At 43.4% G+C, this 25,924-nt stretch overlaps 1 protein-coding gene across 2 annotated transcripts; it reads left to right on the forward strand.

The window, feature by feature from the left end:
• inppl1a (inositol polyphosphate phosphatase-like 1a) lies at nt 1-25,737 on the forward strand. Of its 2 annotated transcripts, none has more exons than XM_072392605.1 (27): nt 1-540; nt 8,319-8,382; nt 8,941-9,088; nt 9,167-9,248; nt 10,644-10,790; nt 11,215-11,305; nt 12,676-12,765; nt 14,086-14,184; nt 15,559-15,709; nt 16,057-16,163; nt 16,350-16,452; nt 16,563-16,759; nt 16,987-17,104; nt 17,445-17,541; nt 18,213-18,351; nt 18,445-18,544; nt 19,221-19,309; nt 19,455-19,536; nt 19,684-19,773; nt 20,167-20,280; nt 20,629-20,805; nt 20,905-21,060; nt 21,273-21,357; nt 21,878-21,964; nt 22,071-22,800; nt 23,089-23,222; nt 23,543-25,737. In XM_072392605.1, exons 1-27 carry the CDS (start codon nt 362-364, stop codon nt 23,637-23,639), a joined length of 3,753 nt encoding a protein of 1,250 aa, XP_072248706.1. In that variant the 5' UTR covers nt 1-361; the 3' UTR covers nt 23,640-25,737. The 2 variants fall into 2 exon arrangements, with proteins under 2 accessions (XP_072248706.1, XP_072248707.1); XM_072392606.1 differs by having other exon boundaries at nt 21,273-21,348.
• The last annotated feature ends 187 nt before the right edge of the window (nt 25,738-25,924 follow it).

Genomic DNA, 25,924 nt, shown 5'->3' on the forward strand with positions numbered 1-25,924 from the left:
ACAGGAAGTTCTTCATTTGGACACTTCTCTAGTGCTGACTGTGCTCGTCCCCGCCGTTGCTGCCCGGTCTCCAGTGTGGATTTACATACCCTGATTTCCGTGGGACTGGGGAGCGAAAGAGGAGGGTGGTGCGCCTTTTTTAGGAACAGCAGCAAACAGAGTAACTTCACCAATTATCAACTTGTAACCGTCCCGTCGTTGTCTCGCGCCTCGGTCGGAGTAACGTTTACTTTTCTCCGCTCCTTTTGGCTCTCCGCTCTTCTCTCGCTGGAGTATTTCTCCTGTCTGGAGGAGGGCTGGGAGGTTTCTCGGAGAGGACGGGAAGCAGCTCGAGTTAAACCCGGTTTGAAGGGCTGTGGCCATGGCCGGGGGAGGCGGAGGTGGAGGGATTTCTCCGTTGGGGCCCGCACCGCCGATGTGGTATCACCGGGACCTGAGTCGAGCGGCGGCCGAGGAGCTGCTTGCCCGAGCCGGGAGAGATGGCAGCTTTCTGGTGCGGGACAGCGAGAGTGTCAACGGGGCTTACGCGTTGTGTGTACTGTAAGTAACTTCACCTTGCTTTGTTTACCTCTGCTTTAACTTTAACCGTGTTTTGAGTTAATACACAGCACACGTAGCGAGTCTCGAGCTTTTGGGTTGGAGGCACAGCACAGTCCGTTACTGTTCTGCAAAGTTAGGCTTTTTATAAGTTGCATAAACTCTTGTGCAGCAAACTGGAAACCGACGTGATCAAATTGTAGTTAAAGCCTGCGTGAGCCAGTGTTTACTTTCTCCTGGAGGGAAATGAGTGGGAGAGAGGGAACTGCCTGTCTGCCCGGCAGTGAAACTCCAGCATGGCACAACTTTAGGGCTGTCCCTGTCTGTCTTGTGTGTGATGTGGTTGCCTTCAGCGCCGTTTTTTTTTTTTTTTACTGGAGTCTGCTGCAATCAGCCTGCGGGCTGCGAGCAGCGGCCTTAAACTGAACGGCTGTGGGGGTAAATGAAAGCTTCTGTGGCTTGGTGAAGCCTCTCTGATGTTTTCATTTAAAGGTCTCCCATGGGCGAAGCGGTAGCCCAGGAGTTGCGCACACAATATCTTCCCATGTGCTGTAGCGCATCGTGAAAGCCAGTAATTTGCGCCTCAGTGAAGTTCAAGCTTGTCTTTTTAGAAGGAACTTGGAGGGCTTCACATCCACTTTGCTCAAGTAAGTGGTGAAACGTCCAGCCTCCATTTCTCAAGGAAGACTGTGCCACAGTCTGCCTCCATATTCAGCCAGCAAACCAGGCAAACTCATGAAAAGAAAAAGCACTTGATGATCAGATGAAGGTTTACTATACAGTGCTGCCAGTGTTGCTAGCCACTGATAACCACCCAGGTTAGTGAAATGAGGCTCAGAAAAGGGATGTTGAGCTATAATGACCTAAATGGCTTGCGCTTCCACACCGAGCTAAACAGATATGCACAGGCAACAGATTGTACAAATGCAGGAAATGAAAAGCCACAACAGCAACACAAGCCAAGTCACTCTGCTGGTGTTGATGTTGACCTCCATCTCCAGATGGTTAACCCCAAGTCTCTGTGCTTATACCTGTGCACTTGCACTATGTGATAAGCACTTATGGAGCCACGATACGGACTTTTACGAACATTTTCTGTAACTTTCAAGCGATGGCCGCCACAGGTGAAACCTTCAGTCACAATGGAAAAATATCATTTAATATTTACTGTTTTCAAGCTAGAGAGCCCAATAATCACAAATAGTGCGTACGCATGGGCCGGTATGAGATTCTGACAGTATGGCAAAGTGAGGCAAAAATACTATGGTTTCACAGTTGTGAGTGCGGCTCTAAAATGTGTTATTTGTAAAGGTGGGAATAAGAAACAAAACGTGTGTGTGTATAGGACAGGAATGAACTGAATAAACACCATCTGAATAACTTGATTTAAAACCAACAAATACGACTTCGTATTGATATTGATTCTGTTGTTTTGACGCACACGTTTGTTTCTCGATCTCCCTCAACGCCTGTGTACCTATGAGCACTGCAATCTGGTCCCCATGTTTACAGGAAGTCGCCATCATGTTGGGGGGCCTGTAAAGCTTTTGTTTCCATCATGGTATAAAAACCACGCGCACACAGTTGCTGCCATGTTTTCACCTGGTACTACAAAGAAGACTCAGGACTGTTGAGCAGCTTGGATCCTGTTTTAGACAAGAATGAGACAACATTGCCCTCAAAGGAATTGTATAAGCATGACAAAGCATTTCTAGTGTCGACTGCCTGTCATGTTGCTGCTTTCGTCATGCATCCCTGCCACTTACCCTCTGAAAACTTTTGAAAAATGTACAGTAGTCCCGGCGTCGACTTGACCTCCGGCCTTTTGAGGACAAACAGTAGTGACTGCGTTTATTTTTCTTTCATTCCTGGATGCACTCAGTGGGTCATGACATTCCTGACATCCATGCATCATTTGTTTCCAGGGTTATTTCCACCTCTCCCTTCCGCTCTACTTTCACCTTTCATATCTTGGACTTTGCTTCGTGGCTTAAGAGTTTCCCTCACCTTAGCTTGAACGTGTCCTGTGTGGGCTTTAGCAGCAACGTGCGTCGCGGGCAGTTTTTCGGCGTATTGCTCCAAAGTTTGGCCGCCCGATGCGGAAAAGGAGCAAAGTAACATGAAACGCTCAGTCACCTTTGCTATTTGCTGTCCCTTTTTTAGAGAAATAACCTTTGATCCCTCCAGTGACAGACTCCAAATGTTGTCTGGCACATTTTTTGCGATTATTTCATCGCAGTATAGAGCAGGATTGTAGTTAGACTCAATAGATTCCTGCCGTTTTCTGACCTGAATCTGGACTTCAGTGTTACTATCTAGGTTTATTTATACCTTTCTGTGTGGATTGCATAAAAAAACCAACAGCTTGAGTGCAGCTTTTTCATTAAACGGCACCGTGATGTGTGCAAAGCAGCTGTTGAATGTTGTGCTTTGCTCATGATACAGCTGTTATTCAGCGCTCTTAGAAATCCAAGCTTCAGGCTAAAGTCGGGTGTGATTGGGACACAAACTATTTATTACATGAAAGAGGATTGGATCCAAATTTGAGCCAAAGTGGGAGCAGTTTTTCTGTACATGTTACCGTTCTCGTGATTTTTGAGGACAGGTATGGCTCAAGGCTTTCACAACACTCTTTGAGGTCGAGGAGGAGAAGGTAACCTGCTTAGCCGAGTGACTTATTTCACATCTTTTTCTCATGCTGCTGCGTTCAGCAGGAGCACTTCCTGCCAGTCAAATCTGAGTCACCAGAGGTTTCAATCACTGAATGGTACTGAATGGTTTAGTCACGGGCTCTGTGTGTTGTTCTGGAAATTCAGGTCAGCTATTCACACTATGTCCTCTGATGTTGAATGGAATTTTATGTATTTCAAACCCTCCTGTGTAATTTCCTGGGTGCTGAAATGCCACTATGGCCTATATAAGTGATGCTTGGATGAATAAAGTATTTTCAAGCATTCTAGTGTTTAATTTAAGTGTTAAGATTTTTCAGTGAAGATCCGAGATAACGTATTTGACGCCATCAGATTATTGTGGGTTATAGTCCTGATTATTCAACACGGTCAGCTGTTCAAATTCACACGGTCAACGTTTTCATTTATTGTCGCAAACAAGACGAAGCTGCTACCTGCTGATAAATGCTGTTTTAAATGTCCTATGTTTCAGCCTTTAAAAAGAACATGTAAACCACATGTCTCTCTAAAGCACCCCTTAGGTTTCAGTGCTAAACACCTGCCAGATCGTCGGTGTTGGCCTGGTTATACACCCCGCCCCTGTGACTAGTTCCCACAGACTTGCTGTCCAGACATCTTTCTGTAAAAAAAGAGGCCTGTACCTTACCTCGTGTTACAAACGATACCCTGGCAAAAAGAGGTCAGCTGATCTGGCACCGTATTCAGTCGACTGCACGGCAGCGGACGGAGACATGAGTGAACGTGAGGGGAAACAAAGATATTCAGTTCTCTCTGACTGATTGTTTTACTTGTAAACATACCCGAAAGCACAGCTGCTGTGGTCAAATTATCTGAGTGTGTGTGTGTGTGTGTGGCCATTTTCTTATGGTAAGAAAATCGAGATGGATTTCAACCGCGCCATGTTTCAGACGCTCTTTCACTTCGTCGTGTTTGATGACAGAAAAAGAGGATTTTGTTAACGTTCTTGGTAAGTTTGTGGTAGTAAAATGCTGCCGATTGTGAGCAGATGGAACGAGGAGAGAAGCACACAGATGGTAGCGTTTGCCACTGTGTGGAAACCACCACACGGGCGGGGATTTTGTCGTAGGGTCAGTTTAATCAAAAATGAAAATAATGCCGTGGGCCCTTCGGTTGCTCAGAAACTGAGCGCTCGCACTCTTGTGTTTGCTATTTTTGGCAGCTACAGAACTTTTCTCCATACTGCAGCGCAGCTGATGTTTCTGATTTGCTGTGGCAAACTGTGGCATCGGGCTCTCTTCAGAGGAAGTGAGTTATGAGAAAGTGGGGTTTGCCGGATTTTTAGCTTCATGGCCACTTGTGATCGATGTCAACAGAGAAACTAGATGCACCTCCTGCTGGTTTACAAAGCTGGGATGCCGTGTCGTTGTCATGTAGTTTAGAGGCGCCGCTCACATGGCACCAGGACACAAGTTGTTGTTGGTTTTTTTTTTTAACGTCAGCGTTCCTGTGCGTTAGACCTACGTTCATGAAGCTACATTTACAGTTTTTTGTTTGTGTTTTCCCCTGTACGTGGCTTTCTGAGCTTGCCCTCGTGACTTTTGTACAGCAACTTCCTTTTTAAGGCATCTGGAGGCACAACTTTGTTTAGGAAGTGTTTCCAATTTTGTCGTGAAGCTGACCCCGGATCCTGTCTGTAGGCCTTTCACTTCCTCTTAGCGTACAGTTCAGTCTGGAAAATTTCTGTTTTGTGTGTCTGCACACAAGCTTAGTTTAAACAGGCTGTTCAAGGAGGCATTCGCTTTGACCGTCTTCCTGTTTTTATATATATATATATATATATGATAATGTGATGAAAAAGATCAACAGTTGCAGCTTACGACTTGGGACTGTAAAGGACAAAGGATTGTATTTATGTGCTAATGATGATTCACGTCAGTAATGGGTTTTATACTGAATGCTGGAATTTGCTGTAACAGTGCGATTAACTATGGAAAGGAAATCCTTTCAAAACCAGCAGTCAAAACGACATCCTAACAAATGTCTCTGCTACAGAGTCATTGAATTGTTTTCTATTTTTGCTGTCAGGATTGTGGTCTTCGGTATCACTGCAGCGCGTCTTAACATGTCAGGGTTCAGGCTGTCTCCCTGTTACTGTGTGTGGGGTTGAAATGTAGGCTTTTCTGTCAAAGCATTCCTTACCAACAAGGTGAGAGGTGCATGTGTGGCCTTGTGGCTTTCTCTTCTACTGTATACCTTTTTTATGAATAGTTGGTAGGTCAGTGCACTTTAGGAAATAACTTGGTGATGCGGTCTTATCATTTGATCCTTTTTATTCAATGTTCGACTTGAAATTTCTATTACACACGAGAACGATGTGTGACTAGAATCCTGCTTCACTTTAACTTTAAGCTCTGTCCGTGCACCATGCGAATGCCACCGTGTGAAGAAAATGTGACGTTTTGGGAAAGGCTTAAAGATGATGGAGATGTATGGGGCGCTTTAGATGCTTCAATTCTTATTCAAGCTGGAAATGTGATGAGGAGGGATCTGATGGATCCCAAATTCTTCCTCCGGCAACAATTCTTTCTTCTTTTCTCATGCAAAACATTCAAACGCACCAGCGGTAATTCCTTTTTATTTTCAGGCTGCAGCTCCAGTTCTTGAATAGAGACATTTCTTCAAAATCTAACAGAAAAGTATCTACAGTCTTGGACCTTATTCTCTTTGTTTTTTTGTGGTTTATCTGAAAATATAAAGTGCATTGCAACCTGAAACTTACCGTGCTGTAGCTGTAGTTTTGGAAATGAAAAGTTATATTGGCATCTAATAGATACGGAGGAAAGAAACAAGATCCCTTTGTGTTGTCAACAAATATAGGCCCAGTTTTAACGTTAACTGCTCGCTGGCCATTGTCAGGTCTTCAGTGCTTGGATGGTTACTTGAAGGACAACAAGAGGACGTGTGGACGCTGTCCACTGTTGACCACTCTGTGGACTTTCAGTATCTCTGTCCCACAATAAATCTCGCTCTCTTCCTCCGTCTTTCTTCCCCCGGCTCCTGGAACAATAATATTTACCCCACAGACCTGCGGAGAGATTCCGCTGCCAGCAGGAAAACGTGCACGCGCCGACTCCCACGTGCACGCTGCACACAGCAGTGGTGGCGGGGTATGGCATCTCTGCCAGGGGACCTCGGATGCATTGTGTTGATTACACGAAGAGCTGGTTTTAGGGGAGTAAATATTTGTTCAGCTTGTAGTGTTGGTCTGAGTTGGTGTTTGGAAGTAGTCAGATGAATGCAGTCTGTATATCAATCAGCTCAACGTGGTAACTTCTGTTCACAGTGTTTTAGAAGCTTAGTTCCACGTTATTTGTTTAAGATGCGAGTTCAAATCTGTGCTCTACGGCTATTCTTAAGGGCAACCTTCATGTCTTCACTCTTGGAGCTGTCAGCTAAAACTTGTGGTCATGCTGCCTTCAGAAACAGTCAGCAGGCAGTAAATGTGCTGCAGCAGCGCAGCAACACAAGAGGTCTGTGATGTGGCCACGCAGTTCAGCAGAGCACATGGAACATACATGCCACGTTGCCTTTATAAAGAAAGCCTAATGGCCCTTAGTGCATAGAGTCAGAATTTTCCTACAGCCACATGCCATCCCACCACAACAACTGATCTCTGCCTGAGGCGCAATGTGAACCTTATGTAAACCTGGTGGCAGTGGACGGGAGTTGTTTAAACAAAAAAAAAAGAAGTAACTTTTCTACTTGTATCAGCCTGTTTAACTCTGGCTGGCTTAGTTGTTTATTACACTCGCAGTAAGTTTGTTGAAAAGCTTAATTTTTTTATTTCGCTTGGCTCTGAGCTCCGATCCTTGTGTCTTTTATGTCTCAGACAGAGAGGGGAGGCTGCAGCTCTTGACCTCAAACATCATAAAAGAACCAGCAGTTTTCTCTGGTTCACACGGCTTAAGTGCTGTGAAAAAAAAAGAAGCTTAGGCACCATATTAAATAATGGAAGAGAAAAACAGACATGCCAATTCCCATGTGAACTGTCGGTCCACCCATTTTTCCACCAGTGCCAAACGGAAAACGTGTTGGGTGTGATGACCAGTGTTGGCCCATTCAGATGTCTCAAGTTTAACAGTGCCGTGTTTGATTTCAGCCTATTATTTCTGTTGTTTTGTTTGTTGCTCAGATGTAACATTTCTAATATTGCGTGTTTTGGTTCAGGTCAGACAAAAGGCAGAAAAAAAGAGGCGAGCGGTGGGAGCAGGATGAATCCTGATTATGGATTCATGCTTCCCTCTGTTTACTCATGCTCATGTTGTAAATAAAAACGGCACTGAGGCAGAAGCAGAAGCATTACACAAGTATTTTGCATAGGCTGCCGTCCCAACACCTACACAGGCGAACACACACATGCATGTTTTCACCAACGGACGAAAAACCATGACATTTGCTTGGCAAATGGTCTGCTGAGCCGACATGAAGCGCAGACGGGTTAATCTTTCCACGTCAGCTTGTGGCTCCAGGCGTATGGTCACAGCTGGGCAATCACAATGTCACAGTATTGATCTGTGATTGATTGGGGGGGAGAAAGAAAAGTCACTGTTCCAATCAGAAACACAATTTACAATCCGCTTTATATGTGCAGTTATAAAAATGTACACATCTGGCGTGTTTTTCCTTTTCTTTGATCTATTTTTTTACCCTAACATCACAGATGAAGGTGTTTCCTGTCACTTTAACTGTTTGATTCATAAACGCTGGGTTCTGCTTTACTGTATCACGCTACTGTAAGGATAAAGCACACAGTCACAACGGCGATGGACAGCGACAGGTGGAAGCTTTCTGTTGCAGCTAACCCCCCCCACCACACACACACACACACACACACACTCACACACACACACACTGTCAACTGAGCTCAACTACAGAAAGGAATGTTAATTTTTCTGGAGTCAAATAATTATCTTAGATAATCCTAATGTCTCCTGCCCTCTTTTTTTAAAAAAAATTAATTAATTAATTTAAAAAAATACATTTTTAAACTCTATTTGCTCCAACTTTCTCTCTTTTTTTTCTTTCTTTCTCTGCTTTCTCTGACATCACTGTCCCTGTTCTTCCCTACAGGTTTCAGAAGCATGTCCACACCTACAGAATCCTACCAGACGAGGAGGGATTTCTGGCTGTACAGGTACAGCAGTGACGCACGCTCTCTCACTCGTGCTTCAGCAACAGCTGGCGGGCAGGGATGCTTTTGTTGGCTCAGGGCTTTCTCTGGCACACACACACGCACACACACACGCATGCACACACAATCACACAGCGGTGTCTTTGTGTCTTTTGCCCAACAGCTGTGAAGTCCCCTCCACCGCCAGCCTCTCACACAGACACGCACACGACAACATGTTGCTCCAGATCATGCTGTCACATCACAGATGTCTCTCTCATTGCTGTATCATTTTTGGGCCTTAGATGTTGTGGGAAAAAAAAAAAAACCCGTCTAATTTAGCCTCCTGGAACCAAATATTTTACCAGCAGTGTTTATAAAAACTGCTCTTCCTGGTTTGAATTATATTTAGCCCACTGGGCTGCTTCTGCTTACACAACATGAAATATGGAACAATAGGGGCCACCAGAGATTCAAACTACATGACTATATGTAGCCGAGGAGTTTGGATGCAATTATTTGGATCATTCCATGTCGGAAATAACATCCCTCTCTGTTTGGCTTCCTTCCTCTCACTCTCAGACATCACAGGGCGTACAGCCTAAGCGGTTTAAGACGTTGCCAGAGTTGGTGTCACTGTACCTGCAGCCCAGCCAGGGTCTGGTCAGCACCCTGCTTTACCCTGTGGACAGAGAGGAGACGGCTCTCACTGACGACAGGGACTATTCAGGTAGCTCACACGAGCAGAGCCGCAGCCACTGAGATATCCTTTATGTCACACCATAACTCGTTTTCTTGTTATTGGTAGATGGAGAAGATGAGAAGCCGGCCCTCCCCCCTCGCACTACATCCACCTCTACGTCTCCTGGACCAGACACACCCACGGAAAGGTACAAAGTCTACATTATGGATCTTCTGATTGTGTCTTGTTCGCACTTGGATGCAAACGCTAATCACAAGCCACCTGCAAGACCTAACCATCAACAGCATGTTTATCATGCCGCAGACACACAGACATCCTCTTTTCAAATGCACACAGCGGAAGGTTGTCGTTTCACACAAATGACATCTAGTCAGTAAGCAGAAAATATTGTTAAGCACATGTGAGTCTGTCGCTTTATTTTTGTAATATCCTAAGAAATGTGTCCTGCAGTAACTATTTTTACATGAACTTATGAACCATAAGTGCCTTTTCCCATTCAAATTAATTGGAAAACGCTCACTCTTGTTAACATCCTTTGCTCTACACACATTTCCCCCTCGATCTTTACAAAGAATGCAAGCCACATCCTGCTGGAAACCACACTGACAACAGATGATTTTAATGAAGTGGAAGCTGCCGTCTGTGTGTGCAGCTCAAATATGTGTCGATTAATAATGAGCAATCGGATGCGCAGGTTTCTTTAATCTTACAAATATCATCTGGAATAATTATATAATTGTACTGAACATCTCCGCAAAGCACTTCAGAGCTTGTTCTTAGTTTTTAAAGCTGCAGCTAACGAGCAGGGGTGCTACCAAAAAAAGGTGTTTGTGCTCCTGTGAAATGAATTAGACTGAGGCCTTTTCTGAGTCACAGTGGTCCTCGGGTTTCCATGGAGTGAAGCATGAAATTAAACATGGGAATCAGCTGTTGCGCTCGATATTTGAGCCATAACATTTTCCTAGATCATTGAAATGAGAAGAGGAAAATGCACGATTGCGCAGAGGAAGTGGAAAACACGAAAATCCTTTTTTTTTTTTTTAATATGTGCACGCTCGAAAATATGTTACAGGAAATATTTCTAGTGGTTTTGTGGTAATGTGAGACAAACACATTTGTAGGCCATTAAATTGTGTTGAGGAGACGACACAGCAGGTAGAAAAATAAAGCTACACAAGAGAATAACAATTAGACCGTCTTAAAAGTGCAGCTCAGAAGAAAGTGTCATGTGGAACCAACGCAAAGCTGTGACACCATTGAATGCAAATGTTCACAAGTTGCAGAAAAGTAGTGTGTTGGCTGTGAGATGGTGGCACTGCCTGTTCACATACCAATCACCATGAGTTGGCTGCAGTTTTATAAACACGCACACACAAACGTATTAACTTTAATGCGCGATTAATATCGGTAACGACATGAAACGTGTACAAAAGAGCGAGTAAACGACACACAACAAAAGAAGAGACAAATAGCAGACAATATCATGTGCCAAGGTATCTTTTATCTCATCTTTAATCGTTATACTTATGTTGTGGAATGGTGCTTATAAGTGATCACTTGACTTGAATTGGATTTGTTTTAGCGCTCCTGCGGCTAATGGTCTGAGCACCATCTCCCATGAGTACCTGAAGGGCAGCTACGCGTTGGACCTTGAGGCAGTCAAACAGGGAGCCTCCTCCCTGCCTCATCTCAACAAGACACTGGTGGCCTCTTGCAAACGCCTAAATGGGTGAGCTCCACGCACCAGCACATCTGTAGACGCATATATTCCACAGACACACACTCTATTATCCATACATTTCACATACAAAGCTTTTCTTTTGTATCTGTGAATGTCACTATACTGACAGACCACCCCCCCCCACCCTCACCCCACCTCAGCCCGCAGGACTGCCTGCTTCCTCAACTCAGCTCTTGTTTTGGTCACAATGGCACATGTTTCCCATTCAAATATTGAGATAAGCAACAAAAAACAGACTTGAATTTAAAAAGAAACAAACGCATTTATATGGTCGCTCATACTTTTTGATTCATTGTACAACAATATAAAGAAGACGTTTCCCTATAGATGGGTCGAAACAAAGAGAAATTTGTGGCTTAACGAAGAAAGACCAGTAAGTTGTTCATCTCAAAGTCTTTGTTTTCTCAAACAGGGAGGTGGATAAGGTTCTGTCTGGTCTGGAGATCCTGTCTAAAGTCTTTGATCAGCAGAGTGCTTTCATGGTCTCTAAGATGATCCAACAGGTGAGCATCTTTGCCTTTGTGTGTTCATGCTCAGAAGATGTTCAACAGCTGATCCATGCAGTTATTTGTTGGCCCATTTTTCCTCACTTTCATGTAACAAATACTCTTTGAAACCTTTGGCGCACATTTAGTCCTTGAGGTGCAGTATTTCAAATGTAAATCTTGTATGTTTCACACAGGCTTAATGAGATCTTACAGATGGTGGTGTATATGAGATTACATGCTTAAGTAACAAGTAACCACTCCTGCTTGAGCTGTGTATCATAGTAAAGCTTCTTCTAAACAGAACTACCTGTAAGAATGGGGCACAGGAATTTAATAAGAAGTTCACTTTCAATGTAAGCGCAGGCTTTCCTTTTGAGGTTCTGTAGGCGCTCGCTTAAAAAGGGGGATTTTATGGGTCGTTTGATGCGTCATCAGCACAAAAAGAACTGTGCCATTCGCTCTGCACTGCGTTGAATAAGACTGAATAAGCCCTTCCATTTGTCTCACTGTTAGTGCAAAGCTCATAGAATAGCTGAACTCACAGCTCAGCAGGTGGGCATAGATAACGTATTTCCTCTGCTCGACGTCACAAGGCGTTAACCCCACACTTTGTGGTTAGTCAAGTTAAAATCCTGTTTGCCTGATAAAGTGCTGCATAGATGGAACTGAATCAGCCTTGTATTATTTTTAAATTTGGCAGTAAATGTACCAACATTTGATTCCTCTCTGAATAAACTGACTGACTTTTAAGATGAAGGTTTAGTTTGCAGTTTGCAGTAATGAAGTTGTTGTTTTGATTCCAGTTATGGCTCACAGTCCAGCTTTCCTTTATCGTCACTCATTTAGTTTAGTTCATGTATCAACATAACGTCGATTCAGTCGTTTTAGTCCGATTTTGCTGTCCGCTATATTTAGGAAAAGAATCGGTGAAAGGATGGAGCTTCTTACAGACAGTTTAATCTATGTTACCGTGGTGATCGAGCCAGGTTAAAAGAGAGTCGCCCTCGTGACCCCAAAAACTCTTGACTTTAGGCACAACATGCCTCACTAATCCCACTTCATAGTGCACCCCTCTGACAGAACTGGTCACACTGCAGTCATGTGTACTGTTCTTGAAACAATTTGTCTGTGTCTGTTTGGCATATGATGATCTTTGTAATGCTCCTCCAGTGGTTTCAGGTTTCTATTTTGCACTATTAATCCTTGAAATGATTTTCAAGGCAGCTGGAATGTATTGTTTGTCCATAGATTTCCTGATGAGCAGTTCCCAAAATGTGTGATCTCCTCTTAAATGTCACACGCTTGCATCCCGTCCTCGACGAGACGGATCCTAGTTGAACGTGGATTCTAATCATTATTCTTTTTTCCTTGTTTTTGTCCATCAGTCAGTGAATCAGGGTGGAGACCAAGAGCTGGAGAACTTAGTGACCAAGCTGGCAATTCTCAAAGACCTGCTGTCCTCGATAGAGAAGAAGGTAGAGACACATACATTCAACCATGTTTGGGCTTTAATCCTCACAAAAAGGGTGTTTTTCCACCAAAGCCTTTCCTGTGCTGGTTTGCAGCGAGCGCCTAACTTCAAATATTTTTCAAGGTGCTACTAGATTAGAACGTACGAGTTCACTTTGCCTGAGAACTGAGAACATGAGATCAACGTTACTTTTGTTCTCCTTCTATTTAATGCTCTATTGTCACTAGTGTCTGTGAACCGCTGTGGTCGAAAAGGATGGAAGGATCTCCACCCTCCCTCTTCCTCTCTCTCTCGCTGCCTTTCTGTTTCTGTTCACACACACGCATAAACACACACATACACTCTGTTAGATGGAGCTGATTTGGTCAAATAACCCGTTCCGTTTGATGGATCATTTGTCTTGAGGACCTTCTGAGATTGTTGCCTGGAATCGCAACTGTAAGCTATCACTTCTGAGGCGTTTACATTTAACACATGTAAGACACCCAAATGGGGAGGGAAGAAGGGAAGGAGGGGGGTGGACGGGGGGCTATAAGCCAACAGTGCTCTTCCTGATCTGGCCTCGACTTCCAAATGTAGCCGTTTCTTAGTTTAGTTTGAGACCGCAGAACTGAAATCTGAAAACACTTTGATCTATTTTTATAGCTTTGTTCTGCTCTGTGGCTTTCAGTTTAATTTACTTATTTAATAAGTGTTACTATAATGGTTGAAGACCAGTATCTGAGGAATGTTCTTGACCCCTCTGAGTTGTCCCAATGACTAAATTTCAGGGGAATTTTTCCAACACCAAAGTGGTTGTTAGTTTTATTGTGAAAATTTTTAAAAAGTACCCCAAAATTAACATTTGGAGAGATTTATCATTTCAATTTGCTGCATGGGGTGTAGTGTAACTGTAGTTTATCACAGCAAAGTATTAAAAGCCACAGATATTTTTTGAGTACAGTGAACCTCACTTATTAAATTGAGCTTTTCTCCTTAATTTTGAATACAGTTAGACTCTTCTGGCTCTTATTTGACATCATTTGTAAGGAGGGGCTTTAGCCGGCTCAGGGGGAAACAGCCTCTAGTGCAATCAAGCTATATGTTGGGACACATGTGACGGTCCAGGCTCCACCCTCTCTGCTCCCGTTAGATCACATCGCAGGAAATGGGAAACCCTTTCCTTGCTGACGCTCAAAAGACTGAGGTTGAAAATCCTATTCGTGTATCTTCTTTTCCCCACATACATTTGCCTCCCTCTTAATTCTCTTTCATTTCTCTTCTCACTCTGTGTTTTAATTGTTTCTCCATGTGCCTCTCCCCCTCTTCCTCTTTGTCCCCTCAGGCTCTGAAAGCTCTACAGGACATGAGTGCGTCCTCTCCGGGCTCCCCCCCACCTCTTTCCATGCGTCACAGCAAAGCCATTCCTGTGCAGGCCTTCGAGGTACACGCCAAGCCTCTGCACGCACGCCAGCCACTCAGATGCACGCTCGTGGAATTCATTTGTGTTTTCATAGCTCCTCACCTTGCTATGATGTGTTACCCTTTAAATCTTTAGAGAGCGGTAAAAAAAAAAAGCAAAAAAAAAAGCACCTTTTTGCGAGAAATGTAAATCCTTTCTTAAATATTATTGGTATGATGCCTAAATTACAATTAAACCGTAATGTTATGTATTCTCTTACCCAGGAAGTTAGTCTGATTTGAGTCCAGAAGAATGCTTGTAATGCGCTTCCTGTTGAATCATCAGTGACGTCATGATATTCATCATTTGTGGTGTCCAGACATAGAAGAAGCATTCAAGTTAGCAAGAATAGCAAAAAGATATGCCTTAAGATTGTTGCATGTTTGTTTTAAAATGTGCCGATAGCATTAGTATCGTAGAGTTATATTTACGTGGAAGGCTGTGTTGAAAAGGGGAGACGAAAAGATCAGTCAGAAGAATGTGAATGAGAATTAGGTCAGTGATGGGGTGCACAAAGTGGGGCAAGGAGGTGATACGAAGAGGGATGAAGAGATGAGCAGGTTTGAATATTATCTGTCAGCTCAGTCTGCATCCTCTGTGGTGACATTCTTTCAGCAGTTTCCTGTTGAACAGGAACAGAAACGTTCACTCAGACAAATCTTCTGGGGCAGTCTAGAGTCTGATGTTTCTGGGTGTAAGAAAGGTCCACATAGTCCCATTTAGTATGGACTGAACAGAAATGTGATAACTTCTTTCTAAAACAACTGAAGAGAGACTCAGGATGCTTTTTCTGTAATCATCAAAATTCCAGCCTAACTGGCTCTGATTTGTATTGATGTATTGTATTGATATCATATATGTAATGATAACAATAGAGAGTGACACCGTTCACAGTTCTGCTCTGATTTGGGAGACCCCTACTGGTCCGAAGATTATATTATCTGACATCACCTCTGGAGACACATGAAACTTAAACGCCATGATGCACCAAACTGACATCAAGAGCCAGCAGTGACCAAAAGCCCCCTCACATCGCCTTGGTCTGAGAAAATAAAATAAAACAATCGCATTTGAACACACCACAAAGTTGACATTACTTTCCCAACTATACGATCTACGTCCTGCTGAACAGAAAATCAAAGCCAGACTGAGTTCAGCATGACGAATGGGCTAAAAACCGTTGACAGGGTCTGATAGTGCTGAAGGTGCGGGACACACTGAAATAAAAACAAGCTCATCGATGCTCCTAATGTTCCCCACAGCTGACCCGTTGGCTTGGTGTGCCACGGCAACAGGTGATCTTATTGTCTGTATGCATGTGTGTGTTGGTAGTTACATTTGTTTGGTTCGTCACAGGTGAAGCTCGACGTTTATCTTGCTGAGCTGACAAAGATAGGAAAGAGTCAGAAGTACACTCTGTCTGTGGATGTGGAGGGAGGAAGGCTGGTGGTGATGAAGAAGGTGAAGGACAACCAGGAGGACTGGACCACCTTCACACATGATAAAAGTAAGAACGACATCTTCAAACTCTTTAGACGCACGCACAAAAGGTGAGTTTTGTGAGATGAGTTAACCGTTTTATCCCCAGTTAATCGGTGAACAGAAATTCTCGTTCCTTTAAAAATGTTCTTTTCTGTGTTAAACAGTTTTCTTACACTTTAACCTGATGCTCAGTGTTTCTTGTATAAAGATATATTAGGTTTTATATATCAGACACTTTGTCCGAGCTTCAGTACGCAAATCAAAAAGTTTGCATGTATTTGTTAAGCTTTCTCAGTCAGTTGCTCAACCTTTCTTCCTTTAATTTATCTTTAACTGCTCTCTGTAACCCTCTGTCTGCCTCCTGTCTGTCAGTACGTCAGCTGATCAAGTCTCAGCGAGTGCAGAATAAACTGGGCATTGTGTTTGAGAAGGAGAAGGACAAGAGTCAGAGGAAAGACTTCATCTTTGCTAGTGCCAAGGCATGTACTTGCACTCTCTCAGACTCTCTCGAACATACTGATTTTGAGGCACATGAAATCATCTTTTACAGTTACTCCACCTGAAAGATTTTAAGAAACATGAACAGTAAATGCATTTAAAAAAAAATTCTAATCTATATCAACTTCCACTCGCTGGTTTGTGTGTGTGTGTGTGTGTTTTTTCAGAAGCGGGAGGCATTTTGTCAGCTGCTGCAGCTGATGAAGAACAAACATTCCAACCAGGACGAGCCAGACATGATTTCCATCTTCATAGGTTCCTGGAATATGGGTTAGACACAAAGACACATCTTGTAACACCACCTTCAGAAGAATTTGGTGTTTTTTTTTTTTGTTTTTTTTTTATTTAACAGACACATTTTTTTGTGTTTTTGTCTTCAGGCTCAGTACCTGCACCTAAATCTGTGGCCTCGTGGGTTTTGTGTCGCGGTCTCGGAAAGACTCTAGACGAGTTGACTGTCACCATCCCTCATGACCTGTATGTGTTTGGAACCCAGGAGAACTCGGTGTGTGAGCGGGAGTGGGTGGAGTCTCTGCGTTCCATGTTAAAAGAACAGACGGAGCTGGATTATAAGCCGGTGAGGAAAGCATGAGGTGACAAATAAAACGGGACCCAAATGCTTCATGTAACGGTCTTTGATTATCTTGTTATATTGAGTCATCTGCGCTCACTCACACCTACCAAACCTACTGAAGTCACAAAAAAGATGTTGGAATAATTGAGTTGAAGTGAAGTGGGACTGTTTTGTGTGGGTCTGAATGAGGAACTGATGACTACAGGTTCCCCACTGTCTGCTGTCTGTAGATCGCAGTGCAGACTCTGTGGAACATCAAAATTGCTGTGTTAGTGAAACCTGAACACGAGAACAGGATCAGCCACGTGGGGATGTCCAGTGTCAAGACGGGCATCGCCAACACGCTGGGTAACAGCAGCACTCTGCTTTCAGTCTTTATTCTTCCTTTAGATGTTTTATTTCCAAGTGAAAATCTGGGAGGAAATAACGCAATAAACTGAGCTGTTAGCACCCTCTGGATTTTTGTCTTACAAATCAGCTGATTAAGTAGTTTATCATGATTTTATTATTGTTTGTCTTGTGACATGAACCTATAAGAAGATTGCTGGTACTTATTATGTAAAGTCTTCATCATTTTTTTTATTTCATCTAAAATGAATCCACGTGCTTTATTTTAATAAAAGATGCTTTCCATGAGTCAAATACTGTGGCATATTTAGTTTGGATGTTTATTTTGATCGTTGTCTAGGTAACAAAGGAGCAGTGGGAGTGTCTTTCATGTTCAACGGAACATCGTTTGGCTTTGTGAACTGTCACTTGACATCAGGGAATGAGAAGATTGCCAGGTACCTGTTACAGTCCCACCTAAAAATATATATAGATAACATCCACACTTCCACCACAGGTACTTTCCAAAGGAACCAGGAACCTTCTAAGCTACTTGGTGCCATTAAACTGCATTCCAGGGCATGAATTAAGCTCCAAGGAATCTGTAAAAGTCCATACATTTCTGAGGGTTAAAGAATTTTTTGCTGAGGTTTCATTTTGTTTAATTTCATTTCAGTCTGTCTTTGCAAGAGTTTGTAAAAATCAGTTGCTGTTTCTGTCATTAACTCAGTAACTTCCTTTTCAAAGCCGTAAACCAGCAACCTCCTCCTAGCTCACTGCTGTTTGTCACATCATACGGAGTCACAGTTTTTACCACCACCTGCTGGAATGGCGTGGAGCAGTTTGTTGTTTGCTTTCATGCAAAAACAGATGTTGCTATAGACTTTACCAAATTCATTGTTTTAGCTGTTTGAAAAAGGGCACCAGGGCTAAAAGTTATGGGTACTTTTTGGTGGAAAAACAGCTTTTGTAGGGGATTTGCTGATGGCAGGGATTTCTCTGTTGTTGTTTTTTTTTTTTTTTTTTTTTTTTTTTTTTTTTATTTAACTAATTTAACTCCATTTTTACTATTTAGTTTTTTCTTTAGTCCCTTATTGCTTATCATGCATCCAACCTTTGCCCCCTTCAGGAGGAACCAGAACTACCTTGATATCCTGCGGCTCCTGTCTTTAGGAGACAAACAGCTGAGCTCCTTTGACATTTCACTGCGCTTCACACACCTATTCTGGCTGGGAGACCTCAACTACAGGCTGGATATGGATATACAGGTGATGCAGAACAAACTCAAAACTGTGCAACACGGCTAATTTAGTTAAAACAGAGTTTTCCTGAGCCTTTGTCTTTTGTCTCTGTCCGTGTAGGAAATTTTAAACTACATTAACAGGAAGGAATTTGAGCCCCTGCTAAAAGTGGACCAGCTAAACCTGGAGCGGGAGAAGAATAAAGTCTTTTTACGCTTTGGTTAGTATGCCTTGGCCAGAAGTGGGTACTTCCTCTCCCTGTGCTCAAGAAGATGTTCATGAGTTTGGGCAAGGACTTATTTAGCTGTAGGGAAGTAATATTTAAGATTAGCTGAATGTCAACATTAACAGAAGCCTCTCTCCCTCGAAATAGAGTTCCAGAGGTCTAATGAATACAGATGAAGTGATGACTCATACTTCCCAAAAGCACCTGCTTAGCTCTGCTGCTTCGTGAATAGCTCACCAAAACCACAGGTTTCCTGTGCTTACTGTAAGACAAGAACACCCAGAGAAAGAACGACTGCAGTTTAGTAGAAAAGCTCAGCTCAGCTCAGCTGTTTGTTTATTTCAGTCGGACTTTGGAGACATTACTTTTGCCATAAAATACCAAAATGAAGGTGCTGGTGCTTTTATTTGTGCGAGCTTTTCAAGGGAATCAAAAGTAACACTGCGTCTCTTATGTGCACCGCAGTTTTACACCCACAGCTGTCTATACAACCCGATGGCTGAGATGAGTAGCTTTCGTCAGTATTCGAGACCCTATTTCACAAATAATCTGTGTCCGCTGGGGAGAAAAGAAAAAGGGAGGGGGGTGTCATTACAGAAGGCGAAATGAAAAATGTTGATCTAAAAAAAAAAACTCCACAGAGGTGAATGTGCATCTGTTTTGCTTGCAGCGGAAGAAGAGATCTCATTCCCTCCCACCTACCGTTATGAACGTGGCTCGAGGGACACGTACGTCTGGCAGAAGCAGAAGGCCACGGGGGTGCGTTTTCCACCCTGAACATCAAGACACTTACACCACCACCCCGGACATTTTGAACAAATACCGACCCACTTGTATTTCCTCCTTATATTAGTCATGTTGATTATTCTGTTGTCTTCTTCTTCTTCTTCTCTGTCTGTCCCAGATGAGGACTAATGTTCCATCCTGGTGTGACAGGATCCTGTGGAAGTCATACCCAGAAACACACATCGTCTCCAACTCCTACGGTGAGACGGAGGTCTTTTTTGGCATTTTTAGAATCGAGATTTAGTGGTTAACGTCACAACCGCATCACGGTCATGATTCTGTGAATATATGTTTGGAAAGTCATTTACCCCGTGAGTTAACTGAGGTAAATGCTCTTCTGCTGCCAGGCTGCACAGATGACATAGTGACCAGTGATCATTCCCCTGTGTTCGCTACGTTTGAGGTTGGAGTGACCTCCCAGTTTGTCTCCAAAAAAGGTATTAAAAAGAATATTAACTCATTGAGAAAACCTTTTTTATATTCATTTCCTCCTTCGGCTCTCTCTGACTTTGACTCCCCTCCCTCGTTCTCCTCTGTTAATGACGTCTTGGGATAACCATGCTGTTCTAATTGATGACAGTTAATTGCACAATGTTTAATCTGCTTACAGTCACAAACTTGTGTGTTTCTGGCTCGCTCCCTCTGTCTTCTTCTTTCATTGAACAAAATGTCACATTTAAAAGCTGCTGGCTTGATATCTTCCCTTGATACTTTGAAGCTTGTGCCACCCTTTCAGGTCTTTCCGTCCCTCTTTCGCCTCTTCTATCTTCCTCCAGCTCCATTCCCTCCTCTTAACATGCATACATTTTTTTTTTTTTTTTAACATGTAGGTCTTCCGAAGTCTTCGGAGCAGGCTTACATTGAGTTCGAAAGCATCGAGGCCATAGTGAAGACGGCGAGCAGGACCAAATTCTTTATTGAATTCTACTCTACCTGTCTGGAAGGTGAGACGAACCGACCTGCTCGGCTGCAGTGACTCAGTGTCATGTGATCCACCAGGAATCAAAGTGCAAACATACTTCCTATAACACAGCGTTCTTGTAATAAAACTGAGTTTCCCTCTTGTGTTTACATCCATCTCCCTCTGACCCTCCTCACCTCAGTCAGTCAGTATACCTTAAAGCGAGACTCCATTTTTGACCTGTGTTGCATGCCCCCCTCCTGTACTTTTGAATGAAATGTGATAGAAACATCTCCCTCCTTCTTTCCTTCCCTCTTTGTCCCCCTCGCCCCTCCCGCTATCTTCTCTTCCCTGCATTTCTCTGTCGCTGTCGTATTTTTTCTTCTTCTAGAGTTTAAGAAGAGTTACGAGAACGACAGTCAGAACAGCGACAACGTCAACTTTCTGCGTGTGGGCTGGTCCAACAAGCAGTTAACAACACTCAAACCTCTGCTCTCAGATATCGAGTACCTGCAGGACCAACATCTGCTACTAACAGTGAAATCAGTGGATGGATATGAGTCCTATGGTATAGAGAGACTGCTTTTGTATGATATCAACAAAGGGATCATTTATTTTTATGGTCTGACAACCAGCGGTGTGTGTTTGTCTGTTTTTCCCCCATCAGGAGAGTGTGTGTTGGCACTTAAGTCAATGATTGGCAGCACAGCACAACAGTTCCACACATACCTGTCCCACCGAGGTGAAGAAACAGGAAATATCCGGGGGTCCATGAGGGTCAGAGTCCCTTCTGAAAGGATGGGAACCAGGGAGCGGCTGTATGGTAATGCAATACTGTGAGGTGGACGAGGAGCTTGAATAGGAGTGTAAACAAAAACAAAAAGCACACAAGTAGCCAAACGAAAGGAAATCTAAATTAAGGACTTGTAAGCTTTATTAATCGGCAGACATGAATTGTTCAGCTGATGCATTTTTAACCAAGGACTCGAATGGCTCTGATTTGATTGTAAAAGTGTTCTTACTGTCGTGTTTCAGAGTGGATCAGTGTGGACAAGGATGAGACAGGCGGACCCAAAGGGAAATCCACAATGGTTTCCAGAGTGGGACACGAGTATGTGAAGTCAGTACGCTTTTGTTTTATTGTAAAATTCCCAAAGCTGCACACATTCTTTACAGGAGATTATGCATATTTATCCATCAGTGAGCCAGTGCATTATGACCACTTACAGATAATCTAACAGTGGGAGACACAAGACAACAGATGGTTATCATAATCGTTATGTTGCAGGCATGATAAATGGGCCTGTGTTGATGGAAGGAAACTACAAGCCGATGAGCTGCACTGGAGGTCATGTTGGAACAAGTTAGCTTAGTGATGACGGTTTAGTTTCATGAGAACTTACTCTACAAATGATGCGTACAACCAGTAAATGAAGGTAACATGAGGCAGATACTGCAAAAGTGTTTTAAGACCACATTTGAATATCTGGAAAATAATGATTTCAGCTGGGTTCAGGATAATGAATTCACACATTCGTGTCTTAAACTGTCTCATTTTGTCATGTCATTGATGCCCACACAACACTGTGATTCTCTCTGTTGCTCCACATGTTAACTTGTTATGATGTGTTTTGTCGCAGGACGTCTGTGGTTCGAAAACAGCTCGGAGAGCTGGGAAAGGTCAGTGAAGAGGGAGAAAGGAGCAGCAAGGAGGAAACTGCTGCAAGGTACGAACACTGTGCTGACATGTTTTTTTTTTTTCGTTATGGGGAGATTATTGGACATGATAAAGTCTGAAACCATTTGTTATATTTTTTTGTCTATGTTGAGAAGACCCAAACAGGACACCTCAGACGGGGATTCATCTATCTGCAAGAACAGCTACAATAATCCGGCCTACTATATTCTGGAGGGAGTTCCCAACCAATCAGCTGCAGCTGAGCTCCTCCCACCTAATACTGCTGCAAACCCCCCCTCAGCCAAAGCCCCCCCTCCCTCAGCTGGGGCTCGGACAAAACCCTTGTCTGCAGCCTCAGTGCCCCCTCACCCGCGCCGGCCTTTAGCGGGACACTCAGCCCGTGGCATTAGCGAGGAGGGCTCCTCAGAGGACGATGGAGGTGCTGGTATGGGGGGAGGAGGTGTCACAGGAACAGTTGGAAGCACTCTGAATCGACCCCCTCCTGACTTCCCTCCTCCTCCCCTCCCTAAAGGGGCCCTGGAGATGGTTTCGGAGGCTCCTTTCAGTAAACCCCGTCCTCTTTACCCCGACCTGGCTGAGGTTAGGATCCCACCAGCCGGCCCTGGTGGCCCACTTGCCCACGGAGACGGCTTTAGGCGGGGAGGAGTCGGATCGGGGGGCGCGGGGGCGTTGGATGACCAGTCGTGCTCTGTGCTGCAGATGGCAAAGACACTGAGTGAGAGTGAGTTTACCGGACAGCCTCCTCGTGCTCCTTCGGCACCACCTCTGCGAGGGCAACCGATGGGTTTAGGCCTGGATGCCTGCCGCACCTTCCCACCCAGAAACCCCATCACAGAAAGTATCGCCGAGGACATGCCAGAGGAGGTAAAACATGAATTCACTGCAGTGGATAAATCAGCTGTACTTTTTTTTATGTACTGGGATTTTTTACTGATTTGGCAGATTTTATTTATTTATTTATTTTTTTAATGTTTCTGGTATTTTCTTTCAACCCACATCAGTTTTTAACACTTCCTTACAAATACAGACTTTCATAACATCTTACGTTTCCGCCACAGGATCTGGGTTTCTTCTTTTAGTTTCAGTACCTCATTGTTGGGAAAATAAATAGATAATTTTACGCTGACGCTGCAATGCATTTCTCCACTCAAGGCTCTCTGGGGCAGCAGTAGTTCGTCTTTGTCTGTGGGGGAGTCTTCAGTTGGGGAGTGGCTGCAGAGACTGGGCCTGGAGAGGTATGAGCAGGGCCTTCTACACAACGGCTGGGACGATCTGGAGTTCCTCAGGTACATAGTTATAAGCTCAAATTTAGACTGCTCTGCTTTGGTAAATGCGATGGTCAACTGAAATGTAAGAAATGTTACGGACATGATAAAGTGAGTCATGAGAGTTGGCAGGAAATTCTGCAGATTTAGTGCAGGTGGTGTGAGCTCCTCAAGGCCTGAGTTTTAAGCTTGTGATGTTTTCAGCTGAGGCGTGCTGATATTATTTTATTTCACCAATCAACTTGCTCCGAATCATTCAGTCCACACGCTATCTGTCCTGAAAACGCCGGGTGTCCCTCGAAAAACCTTCAGTTTAGACATTTGTCATTTCCTGTTTCCAGTGACATCACTGAGGAGGACCTGGAGGAGGCCGGGGTGCTCGATCCCGCCCACAAGTGTATCCTGCTGGAGAGCCTCAGGCAGCAGCAACAGAAATAAACTGCTCCAAACCGGTCCAGACCGGCCCGGAACCACGTCAAGTCCCAGAACTGAACTAAACTGAACTGAACTGAACCGAACCGAACCGAGCTGGAACGTGCCAACTGATGCCAGACTGTGCCTTTTGAGAGAAATTGCACTCCATTTGTATTTTCAAAAACACCCTGAACCAACGTCCTATTTCATTTGTACTGTATGTGTTGTAATTGTTGTAGACGTGGCCTTATTTAATGATATTCATTTCACGCCTTTAAGCATCACTACAGAACCTCTGGCTGTGACTGCAGCCATTATTTCTCTTAACAGCCAGATGTGGAGGCACAGCTGATATCTGGATGCGGCGCGGTGTGATGTAGCATCAGATCTCACCTGTAGCTGCAGGATAACATTTAAAGCTTGTTTTTCTCTTTTGTCCTGTTGACTGACGAGTTAACTGAGTGTAAGATTCTTCAGACTTTCCCGTTTAAAGAGAACGAGGGATTTTTGAGAGGCTACAAGCCTTGACAGAACATCCTGCTGGTGTTTAGTTCGGAATCTGTTAACAATAATGTGATCTTGTGAGTCTCAGGTCCCCCCCCCCCAAACACACTTGTGGTCCTGTTTGGGAAAACTGAGGGAATCATTTGAGAAATGTCAGACAGAAGAGGCCCTTTAGCTTCCGAGGTGAAGGCAAACAGGATGTGGTGAAAGCAGAGAAGCTGGTAAGCCCAGTCTGAAGTTAACCTGACGCAGTTTTCTCAAATTGTGTGCTGTTGTGATGACTGTTTATTAATTGGTGGCCTGTTGGTGACTGTCGCTGTATTTATGATTTATTTTTTTTACGATAAAGGGAATATTGAGCAAACCAAATTAATACTTTAAGAACCACGTATTTCACCTTGGCACAACATTTACACGACTGTATTAGTTCTTTTATTTAGTCGTCACTGACATTTCAGATCTTTTTCGTTCACTCTTTTCATTAGAAATTTTAATTATCTCCAAATATTGATGGACAAATACTGTGTTGTTTTTGTGGGTTATTTTTCATTTGTTTATTTTTAATTTTAGTGTTTTTTTTGGCTTAATCAATTGATAAGGCAACAAAATCACAGGTCTACTTGAGGTAATAAATGCTGTACCAAGGTGAGATACGGCTGAAAAATGCGTTTCTCGTGCTCGTACGTTGCCTGTGAGGACGCTAAATTTCAGAAGTCTCTACATCACGCTGCCCAGGTTTAATTTTTACTCATTTGATTTTAAGTGTTCTAAATGGACCTATTTTCAGGGAATTTGGTAAACTTAGCCAAATAGATTGAGTCGTGGTTTCTCTGCTGAAGAAGCCGTCGTGCTGTCGTGTGTCGCCAAAACACGTGTCCTGTAAAATGATGCTGACCTGATGCGTTCCTTTAGTTACATTGGACACATCGGCTCGTTGATATGACGTATAAAATATGACATATTTTGTACACCGGAGAGAACTAACAGTTTTAACACTTTAAGCGCAGGAAAGAGCGGACACGTGCTGTATGAGAGGGCGCCTGTTCTCTGATGTAACCAGCAGGTGGTGCTGTTACTCCACAAACTCCCATCAGTCCATGCTGACTGGAAATCATTGGTCAACGATTGACTTGTTTTTTTAGGCCATTTCAGCAGCTTATTGTAGCAGGTGCTGAAAAGTCAAACTAAATGAGGATGATGAAAGCTCCGTTCATCTGTAGAAAAAGATTCCCCTCTCTGCTCTTAGGTTTTTTTTTTTTTTTTGTGACCCGGATTATTATTTTGCCCACATGCAAAATTGGATTTGGGCTCCGTGCCTGTGTTCCATGTTGTAGAAAAGTGTCTAATCCTTAAACAGCCAAACGAGCACAATGCAAAAAGAAAAAGAAAAAAGTATGGGTTGTTGGGATATGTTTAGCTCTTGTGTCCTTTTAAAGCCTCTTGGGCCTTTCAATGTTCTCAGTGATGAGTGTGTGTGTATGTGTGTGAAAGAGAGACTCACCGTTGTTATTTTCTATGACACTCCATTTTGCCTCCATGTAGTCTTTATCCTCGGCTGTGTTAACTTAATGTACGTTGTTCACCCTCGTAATTTTTTCAAGTAAAGTCTTGAATCTTTCCTCGTCTTATTCACTCTTTGTGTTTTTTGTTTGTTTCTTTTTTTGCCTGCAGGGAAAGTCGAAGGGATGAAGCTGTTATGCCTCACAGGCCTGTCTCAGAAAGGGAAAGATTGCACCATAAAATCAAAACGGTGGCCATTCCAGTGTTTAGCTCTGATTTCTTTTTCTTATTTTCAGAATTCGTGA

Source organism: Leuresthes tenuis, unplaced genomic scaffold (genome assembly GCF_036924035.1).
Source record: "Leuresthes tenuis unplaced genomic scaffold, fLeuTen1.0.hap1 SCAF_9, whole genome shotgun sequence".
Lineage (NCBI taxonomy): Eukaryota > Metazoa > Chordata > Actinopteri > Atheriniformes > Atherinopsidae > Leuresthes > Leuresthes tenuis.

What these genes read in the sequence shown, in the direction of transcription:
- inppl1a (XM_072392605.1), top strand. Translation starts at nt 362, where the DNA reads ATGGCCGGGGGAGGCGGAGGTGGAGGGATTTCTCCGTTGGGGCCCGCA. An exon ending in GGGAATGAGAAGATTGCCAG is followed by an intron (nt 17,542 to 18,212) that starts GTACCTGTTACA and finishes TGCCCCCTTCAG; the next exon opens with GAGGAACCAGAACTACCTTG. An exon ending in GGATGGATATGAGTCCTATG is followed by an intron (nt 20,806 to 20,904) that starts GTATAGAGAGAC and finishes TTCCCCCATCAG; the next exon opens with GAGAGTGTGTGTTGGCACTT.